General features: G+C 37.6%; 1 protein-coding gene across 1 annotated transcript; it reads left to right on the plus strand.

Moving 5' to 3' along the window:
- The first annotated feature begins 8,262 nt into the window (after window positions 1-8,262).
- LOC125473074 (60S ribosomal protein L22-3) lies at window positions 8,263-10,037 on the plus strand. The gene is made up of 3 exons (XM_048575352.1): window positions 8,263-8,420; window positions 8,989-9,231; window positions 9,663-10,037. Exons 2-3 carry the CDS (start codon window positions 9,002-9,004, stop codon window positions 9,805-9,807), a joined length of 375 nt encoding a protein of 124 aa, XP_048431309.1. The 5' UTR covers window positions 8,263-8,420; window positions 8,989-9,001; the 3' UTR covers window positions 9,808-10,037.
- Window positions 10,038-10,379: the final 342 nt, after the last annotated feature.

Consider the following 10,379-nt stretch of genomic DNA (forward strand, 5'->3'; position numbering starts at 1 on the left):
AGGATATCTTCTTACCTAAATTAAGACACGATTGGCAACACTTATGCTTCTAAAACTTTAAGTATGTGAATGAGTACTTAGGAAATTTGTCTAATCCGATCACTTCTCAAGTGTTGTAATAAGGACTTGACTAAATAAGATATCCTGGACACCTATTCACTTTTCATGCCACCAATATTGTCCTGTAGCAACAATAAATGCATATAAGTTCACTAAGTTTTGGAATTTGATCTCTATCTTACTACTTGCTGAAATGAAAAACCAATTTTGATGCGGAATTATCAAGCTATACTTATTAGCTTGAATGTGCTTTTGAAGCGCATGCCACCACTTCTCGAGGCCCCTAAGTATCATGGCCATGGAAAAGGGTCTAACCTTTAGTCACAGGCCCAAGGTCGACAATGCAGAGGCCCACCCAAGGGAGGAAATCTGACCCCAAATTGCAATTCCCTAGGGCCCACTTCAAGAATAAGGGCAAAGCTCAAACCAATCAAGATTATACTAATCTTGATATATGTTACTATTGTGGTTCCAAAGAATATTGGTCCCGCATTTGCCGAGCTTCCTCTGACATTATTGGTAGGTATCATTCACGTCCTCAAAAGATTGAGACAAACTTTGCACAAATGAATAATCCCGAAGATACCACCACATAAATTTCTAATTTTCAAGAGGCATCCGCTCCGATGGAAGATTAGATTAATTTTTAGACATGTTGGCTTAGTTCCCACTAGTGGCCCAACCCCCTATCTTTTATCATTTAATTTTTCAAACAATTTCCTATGTATTTGGACTGTTTGTTTGGTGTTTTATTTTAAACTTTAGGATAATTATTTTATGAATATTATTTCTCAAATAATTAATTAAATGAGTGGATTTAGAATTGTATCATAAAAATGTGACCAATTCAATTAATTTATTTCTAGGTATGTCATGTGGAGAAGTTAGTTGTTTGGCAAATAGTGCAACCATGCACACCATTGTGCGTGACCGCCACTATTTTACTAATTCCATACCTAAAAACCCTTCCAAGCCCATCCAACCTGATTTAAGGGTATGGCAATGCCCATATCATGTTGTCCAATGGTATCGAAATAACTATTAAAGAGTCTCTTTACTCCCTCCGTTACAAAAGAACATTGTTGAGCTTTATGGATATATATTTGAGAGAATAATTATCATGCTAAAACTACTGAAGAGAATCATTTGGAATATCTTTCGAGCCATAAAAGCCCACCATGTGGCTTGATAAAAGTACGAGTTTTAGAGCAATTTCTTTCTTTGGCACAATCGTTTAGGACATCTGGGAATAGATATGAATCGTTGTATCTTCAAAACATCTCACGAGCATCCTTCAACTAGAAGTTTGAAACTCATTCCTAGACATGCGTCATGTTAAGCTTGCTTTTTGGAGAAACTGTCAACTCAACTCTAAAATACAAGGATCATCCATAACCCCTCAAAGTTTCTTTAGAGGACTTAAGGGGATATTTGTGGACCTATTCAACCAACATGTGGACGTTTTAAATATTTTATGGTGTTGGTTGATCCATCAACACTTTGTCACATGTTTGCCTACTGTCCCTACTCAGTGTTGAATTTACGAAGCTCCTAGCACAAATTCTTAAGGCTTGCATTGTTCGATTAAGTGATTCGACTTGATAATGCTGAACAAGTTTATGTCAAAGACTTTAGATGATTATTACAGTTCGTTGGCATTGAAGTTAAACATCCACTACCTTATATCCACACTTAAAATGGCCTAGTAGATTCATTCATCAAGCGCCTTCAATTGATCGCTCAGACCTTGGTCATGCACACCGGTCTTTGTTTAGGGCGATGCAATTTTGCTTGCAATTATATTGGTCTGTCTGAGGGCCACCGCTCCCTAATCCTTTTGGCTATTACACTTGGTTACTGGGTACGAGTATGACGCCTCACATATACATGTATTTGGGTGTGCAATTTATGTGTCAATATCCACACTTAAAATGGCCTAGCAAATTCATTCATCAAGCACCTTTAATTGATTGCTCAGACCTTGGTCATGCACACCAAATTTTCGGTCTTTGTTTAGGGCAATTCAATTTTGCTTGCAATTATATTGGTCTGTCTGAGGGCCACCGCTCCCTAATCCTTTTGGCTATTACACTTGGTTACTGGGTACGAGTATGACGCCTCACATATACATGTATTTGGGTGTGCAATTTATGTGTCAATAGTGTTGCCACTATGTACCAAAATGGGGCCTCAAAGAAGAATTGTCAGTTGTGATTTGCCATCTATTATTCACTATTCAGAGCCCTTGATAGGCAATCTCATTACCACACATTTTGCAGGTTGTCACTTCAATAAGATGGTTTTCCTGTTGTCAAGGGGAGATAAGAACGTTAGCATTCCTAAAGAACTCTGCAAATTGTCGTGAATTACTCCCACTATGTCATTTAGATCCCGCACTACACAATCTAAAACTAAAGTGTAACTTATTTTAAATCTCCCCAACATTGCTCAAACTATGCCTAATGCTTTTACCGATCTATCAAAAATGATGGGATCACATATATCAGCTACAAATGTGCCTACAAGGTTATATGTATTTAACGTATATCGAAACATCACCCATGAAGGACAGTTGGCCAATTATCTTCTCTTACCCTAAAGTGTGGCAGACCTGTTGGTTTTAAGGAGTCACAATCCTGGAAGAGGAAACCTATGGCACACCCTAGTGAAATTAGTTTGAATCTGACTATCGCCTACTGAACCACTCCAACGTAAAATATTATTCTAGATTACGAAAAAGTTTTGAAGAGATGAATTTGCTTCCCGAGAATTATGCAATTTCGGTCAATTATGCTAGCATGGATGAGGTTTGGAATTAGACTAAGATGATAGTTGACGATGCATTTCCATACATAGTGGCTACTGATGTCATACTGAGATGCCATTGAATCGCAGTCTATTGACGAATGTCAATGTAGAACTGATTAGTCAAACTAAAAAAAAAAAACAAACCAGATCGAACTTGATTCACTTGCAAAATGTAAGATGTTTGGGTTTGTAGTTCTTGCACCTCCACATGTGAAGCTCGTTTGTTCCAAGCAGGTTTTAGTAAGGAAACGTAATGAGAAAAATGAGATAGTGGGATATACGACACTCTTCATGGCGCAAGGCTTTTCTCAACGCCCTAATATTGATTACGAGGAGACATATTCCCCATAATGGATTTCATAATGTTTCGTTACCTTATCAGTTTTGTAGTTTCCAAAAAACTGAATATGCATCTTATGGATGTGATAATCGCGTATCTCTATATACATCTCGATATGAAAATCTATATGAAAGTTCCTGAAGAACTTATATTGAGTGAATCAAGTAGTTCTAGACCACGGATCACACTCTCCATTAGATTAAGGCAATTGAAGTGAGTATTTGATTAGTCAAGGATATGTGAATAATGAATTATGCCCATGTAAGTGATTATTTGATTAGTCAGCAAATAGAAAGTCGCATACTAGATTTGTGATAGTTGTAGTTGATGTCAATATCATGAATCTCATTAGGACTCTCAAAGAGCTTGAGAAAACTGTTGTGCACCTAAAGTTAGAATTTGAGATGTAAGGTCTTAGGAAACTCGATATGGTCTCAACCTAGAGCTTGAGCATTGTTGGATAAGATTCTGGTTCATCAATCGAACTGCACCTAGAAGGTGTTGAGACGGTCCAGTGAGGATAACATGAAACCTTCAAGTACTCTTATGGTCATTCGTATGCTAGATGCAAAATGAGATCCTTTCTGCCATAAAGACATCATAAAGACAACAAGGAAGAGGTTTTGGAGTCTGAAGTTCCATACCTGAGTGCAATTGACAATTTATTGTATTTAGCTCAGTGCACTAGACTGAACAAGTCATTCGTTATTAATCTTTTGGCAAGATATAACAACGTGCCTACGCGCATATACTAGACTGGTGTTAAAGACATTCTTAATTACCTTAAGGGTACTACAAGATTTGGGTTTTGTCTATCCCTACGCATCCTGGAGTGGAGATGTTGCACCTTTGTCATCGAGTTGATTTTGCCATGTTGGTTATGCTGATGCAGGTTATTTATCTGACCCGCACAAGGTACATTCTCAAATAGGTTATGTCCTTACTGTTGGAGGCACTGCAATATCTTGAAGGTTAACCAAGTAGACCTTAGTTGGGATTTCTTCAAACCATGATAAAATTCTTGCCCCACCAAAGCTGCGAGTGAATTCTTATGGATGTGAGCTGTTGTTGAGCATTTTCAAAGAAAGTGTGGACTTGCCTCCATCATTGACACCCTTATAACAATATATGAAGATAATGTAGCTTGTATCGACCAGATTAAGAAATGATACATCAAACAAGACAACATTAAATATAATGTGCTGAAATTCTTCTTCTCAAATCAGTAGCAAGAGTAGTAGAAGATGGAAATCAAACAAATTTGTTCCCAGGACAATCTGGCTAACCTCAGGGGTTTGGTTTCATTCGACTTGGTTTGATTTTCTTTCAGTTTTTTGGGTTCCAGTTTTTTTCGGTTTGGTTTTGTTTGGTTTGGCTTCAGTTTTATTTTATTTTATATAAGACTTGATCTTTTTATTTTTATTTTTTTAATATGCAATTTAGAAAAGAGGCTTGCATTGGTAGACTAATAATAAGAAAATGGAGAAAGTGGGAACGTAGTTGTAAATACACAAGATCATATAAACCAATCCTATTCTATCAACAACCTCAATTGCAAAAAAAAAATGATAATCGTATCCATTCCGAAAGCAAACAAATAGAGAAGTTCTTCCATGTTCCAAAGCCTTCCAAAACTTTGCCTCTATAACCAACTAAAGATCCTCCCTAATTGAACCAAGTGCTCCTTGAAAATGCACTAGACTCATGGAGCAGAGCACTTCTTGGAAGAAATGCGACATAGGAAAAGTAAACCCCAACACAAAATAGTAGTGGTGGAACTTGATGGCTTTCTGAGCCCCATCACATGGCTTACGGCTACTACTATCCTTAACACGCTTCATACACACTCCCGATGGAATGGTGTGCCAATATGCCTCGAGGAAGTCTCTAAACAAGTCATTGGAGCTAATCTTGAAGTGAGCAACCTTGAAGTAACCACCCTTGCTTAAAGACCCGCCATGACGATACAATGACGGCACACCATCATCATTCTTATGGCTCAAGGAAGACATGCTTGAAAAAAAATTCTACAAATATACAAGAGGTATTCGTTAGATAGCAACGCCAAAAATAAAAAAATAAAAAAATAAAAGGGCAAATCAGGCCTTTCGGCCCGCATGCTCCCTCTATCATTTTCTTCCTCTTAGCCCAAGAGCCCCACTTCTCCTGCCCTTTCTCATCCGCAGGCCTCATGGCCTAACCTGGCCTGCGCCAACCACACCAACCGTCGGCCCAAGTTGAGCCGAGCCGTCGCCATGACTCACCAACCATGGCTACAGTGCCGTGGCTTCCTCCCACCTATTTTTTCGCATCCTCGACCCCCCGTTGAGCCAAATTTCAAGCCCCAAGGCTCCCAAGAAATTTAGATGAAGTACAAGAAAATTAATTTTTTCTTACCTAGAAGCAATGAGAAGACAAAGCAAGCAACGAAAAACGATCCTTTGCACGGGCAAGATGTAAAAGATTGCTAGAGGAGGGGGAACAAATATCCTCTAAGCTTTCTCTCTCTTGTAGGGTAGAATAAATCGCTCTCCAAAGTTGATTTATTAACCCACTTAAGGTGGACTTCAATAGGCTTTGAGAGAAATTTATTTCCCGTTCCTAGAAGGATCTAATTTTCTATTAAAGAGGGAATCTACATCAAAATAGGAAACAATCCTATGTATTTCCCAAAGTAAGAAAATCTCTACACCTATTGTCTTTTTTTCTACAAGCAACCCAATAAATGTGGGGGCATTTGTGGTGCCAAAAAAAAATCAAGAGGCGACACGTGGATTTTTGGGTGGAAATGACAAAATTACCCTCGAGGCACACCGGCGTTCCTACGCGCAAGCAGTGGACAATCATCTCTCAATCAAGTCAAAAGTGCCCAAATAGGTATTTATATAACCTATTTCATCCATCCCTCATCATATCTTCTCCACAAGGTAACTGCTATATCATTCCTTTTTTATTATATTAATTAGCCAATTAATTGATTAATTAGCTAATTAAACATAAATCATGAACCTAACCCACAAATTCATCCATGTGGCTGGTTCCTCCTCTCCCAAGAGGGCCGGCCACACCCCTATATAATCCTCCACATTCTCTCCAAAACTCAATTCTAATTCTATTGCTAACTTCTCTAAATTCTCCAAACACTTTTCTCTCAAAATTCTAACTTTGGCATCGGAGGTTCTTCGACCAAAGCCCCCTCCCCCCTCCTCCCCCCACATCCAATTCATCGTGGGTGGGTGAGGCTCTTGGCCTTGACCTAAGGTGTTATTTGTTTTGTAGGTGCAATTTTGTCCAAGAACAAGTAGGAAGAAATTTGCATCCACTATTACCAATACATATTTTATCCATTTTTTGACTTTGATCTCCACAACAATTCTCAGTGTTTTGTCGCCTCTCACATTTTAAAAGTTTTCATATTTAATTTTTTTTTTTTCACTATATATTTGAGGGACTAAAAAATGCTCAACTTTAAGATTAATCTAGGTTGTGAAGTGTTGGGAACCCTAACTACATGACTAGGCTTACTTATGCCTCACTTTTGACACCGTATTACACATTAGATAAGATTATTCAATGCAGAATCGACGTTTGGTGCATTTATGTCCTAAATGAGTGCCAGACTAATTAAAAGGACAACTAATGAAAAAGACTTGAAAACTTTGAGTTTTAACGATAAGGACAAAATAAATGGTAAAGTGAATAGTACTAGGATTGACTTTTTAGTGTAAAAATATGGTTTTTCATTAAAATTAACGGTACCGGAAACTTTTCGTTAAAATTCCCCAATTTAAATGGGTGCAAGCCACTTATGTGCTTCACACCCGCTTGTATAACTCCAAAAAGTCGACTAAAATAGTTGGCCCTCAAGAAAGACAAACATGTTCGTACCTCTAGATCTCTAGCCCTGCCGCGACACCACCCTTCACCCAGGCACCAACTCCAACAAGCCGCCATCCTAGATTCAAAATTTATTTCGTCTCACGCTCTCCAACTCCTCTCTGTATCTTTGTATATCTTCCCAAATCTAATGTTACTCTCTCCCTCGTTTCTGCGAGAGATTTTTCAGTGTGATCGGCACATAAGGTGATACACCACGTGTCACTATACAAATGGTGAGATATGTGTGTTAAAAAGTTAATAACTTAACAAATAAAATTTGTCATCACTTACATAACAACACATAGTGTACCACCTGCATTCCCTTCACAATGAAAATTTTGTCCATTTCCACATCAAGCCTCTCCTAATCGGTTAGGATCTACTAATCCGTCTCCATTTTTACTCCAGCCGAACAAAAAGACAAGAACGTTGTAGAGATCTCCAAGCCATCTTCGTTAAGAGAGTGCTAGACAACCATGAAAATTATCTTCATTAAGAAAGTGCAAAACAACTATGACAACTATAGTCATTCTTCTGGTCTCCCATGAAGATCGAACAATAATAAGTAGAGGAATAAATATATTATAAATTATAATGTATTATTTAATACATACATGTGAAAATGGCATCTTCAACTACTTATGTGATAGCCACCATAAGGTGGCCTAATGGTTAGGTATTAATTCCTGCTCTGTATTTCACATGCACGTTTTGGGTTCGATTCCTAGCACTGGTGAATTGCATGATGGTAGTCAGAAGAGACTGAAATGCCTTTGCTTTGTAAGTCTTCCCAACCCTCGGATGGGTGGACTGGAAACCACCAGCTGGTCTCATTTTTAAGAAAAAGAAAAAAACTACTTATGTGATTCTTTGTATCTAAACAAATTTCGTTAAGGGTATTTAAGTTAATTATTTCTTTAACTACATTTCTATTAAGTGGTGGAAATGAGTTGAGCCCTTACATAACGACATGAGTTCAAACCCCGGTGGTGACTAATCTAACAAAATTTATCGTTTTATCCCAAAAAATAAAAAAAAAATGAAAAAAAAAAAAAAAAACTTCTATGTAATGATAAAATATAAAATTGGTTTGTCGCAATACTATGAATAAAGCCCACATCATTTTCTGAAGGCCCAAGGGAGAAAAGAGGACCAAATGCAATAAGGGTGTCCCGTAAAAACGGCCCGATAGCGCGCGAAGGCTGATAAACCCTAACTCATTTCTCCTCCTTTATATTATCACACTGGCGCCGCGATCTTTAACCTTCTTGGTCGTCTTCTGTTATCTCTCATTTCCTAACGAACCCATCACCCCCTTCTCTCTCGACTCCCGGTACGTTCTGGGTTTTCGTCTACTTGTTAATTTTTTTGTGTGGTTGCATCGCATTCTGCAGATAATATATTTTTTCCATGAACATTATTATTTTTTTGGTTTTTTATTGGATTTGTTTAGTTTTTCTAATTATTTTTGGGTTTAATTCAGATTTTCAGTTGGTTTTGTTTTTGGATTCGAAATTGCTAGATTGTTAGGTTCATAATTCAGAGATAGACTATTGTTTTTATTATATTTCAATGAATTAGTAGGTGGTATATGGTGCTTTTGGCTTGAAATTGCAATTGAAATATAAAATCTTCACCTCTCAGTTTGTATTTATGTTGAACGTATGAAATTTTATGCACATCAATGTAAGTTATCAGGTTTTACAAGAAAATAATTGAATGCTCGACTTTATTTTTTAGAGATATAATTGTTTGTGTGTAAATTTGAATGTGTAGGGTGTGTGGTGGTGCGTTGATTTGCTTCGTGTGATTTTTATTATAACACATAATGTGGCCTTTTTCTGTACAAAGATGTATGTACACATAATGTGGCTTATGTTTGATTTGTATCTGTGCTGCAGGAGATAACCGACAATGAGTAGAGGAACTGCAGCAGGTCCCAAGGGGAAAAGGAAGGGAGTGACTTTTACCATTGATTGTGGAAAGCCAGTGGAGGACAAGATCATGGACATTGCTTCCCTTGAGAAGTTTCTTCAGGAGAGGATTAAGGTTGGAGGTAAGGCTGGTGCACTTGGTGACACCGTCAGTGTGACCCGTGAGAAGAGCAAGATCACTGTCACCTCTGACAGTAACTTCTCAAAGAGGTAATTTTATTTCTCTTTTCATGATTGATACATGTAAGACTGATCGGAGGTTTGGTTAATTTATAGGATTTACGAGTTCTTATATGGTCGATGAGATTGTCTTTTTCTCCCTGTCGCATGCATGTGGCTTGAACTAGCCATTGATGTATAATGCACATTGAAATTTATTTAGTTTTCTTTCTATTCGCAAATGATTTATGGATGAAATCTAGCACCTTTTATGTAGAGCATCCTTTGGATTTTGTTCTGATCACTGGTATCTCTGTGATGATAGCTATTCTGCATTTTTTAACTTTTAAATTAGGGTTTTAATATGCATTTTATGCGAGTCTAGAGACTTGGTTAAACTAGTTCTTCTTCTGTAACTGTAACGGAAAAGTGGAGTACAGTTTTTGTGTAGTTTGAGTGTTTATGTTGTTTTTGTGGTTCAGGTATCTGAAGTACTTGACAAAGAAGTACCTAAAGAAACACAACGTGCGAGATTGGCTTCGTGTGATTGCTTCCAACAAGGATAGAAATGTCTACGAACTGAGGTACTTCAACATTGCCGAGAACGAAGGGGAGGAGGAAGATTAGGATGCTGGGGCATCTAAGCACCTTGTTCACTTATTCAACTTTTTCGTGTGGTACTCTGTCAAAATTAATGCTGTTTTGAAATTTTGTTTTTCTTTTCAGTTTGGTTGTTATGAGATATTTGCTACTAGTGGATGAGGATACAGATCTGGATTTGTAGGAAGTTGAACTAGTTATGTTTTGACAAATTGCGCCGGGTGATATTCTCAAGTTCGCGTCACTGCTATTGCTTCTCCCTGATTGTTGTTTTATCCCTTGTATAATTTATGATATCAAGCCTGCTGCCAAGTTGGTGGTGAATTTTGTTTATATTGCTATACACACACCTCTTTTTGCCTTCCACGTATTCCTTTCAACTTTTTGCCATTAGATCAAATGACAGAAATTAACATGAGGCATTGGCAATAAAAGGGAGTGTAGATAGCACTAGCCTTCAGATTTGATTCTGGTCACCCGATGCTAGGTTTTTCATTTTTCACCAACTTGGATCAAGAATTTAGAGCAAGTACAATGATTATATCTTAAATTTTCATTTTTCCTCTTTTTTGGGAGCTTTCTTTGTTGTGTGTGCTTTG

Source organism: the organism of the source record quoted next, unplaced genomic scaffold (assembly GCF_019419815.1).
Source record: "Pyrus x bretschneideri cultivar Hongxiangsu unplaced genomic scaffold, Pyrus_bretschneideri_v1 Contig8, whole genome shotgun sequence".
Classification (NCBI taxonomy): domain Eukaryota; kingdom Viridiplantae; phylum Streptophyta; class Magnoliopsida; order Rosales; family Rosaceae; genus Pyrus; species Pyrus x bretschneideri.

Coding starts and splice junctions, on each gene's coding strand:
- LOC125473074 (XM_048575352.1), top strand. CDS start 9,002: ATGAGTAGAGGAACTGCAGCAGGTCCCAAGGGGAAAAGGAAGGGAGTG. Junction 9,232..9,662: donor GACAGTAACTTCTCAAAGAG/GTAATTTTATTT, acceptor TTTGTGGTTCAG/GTATCTGAAGTACTTGACAA.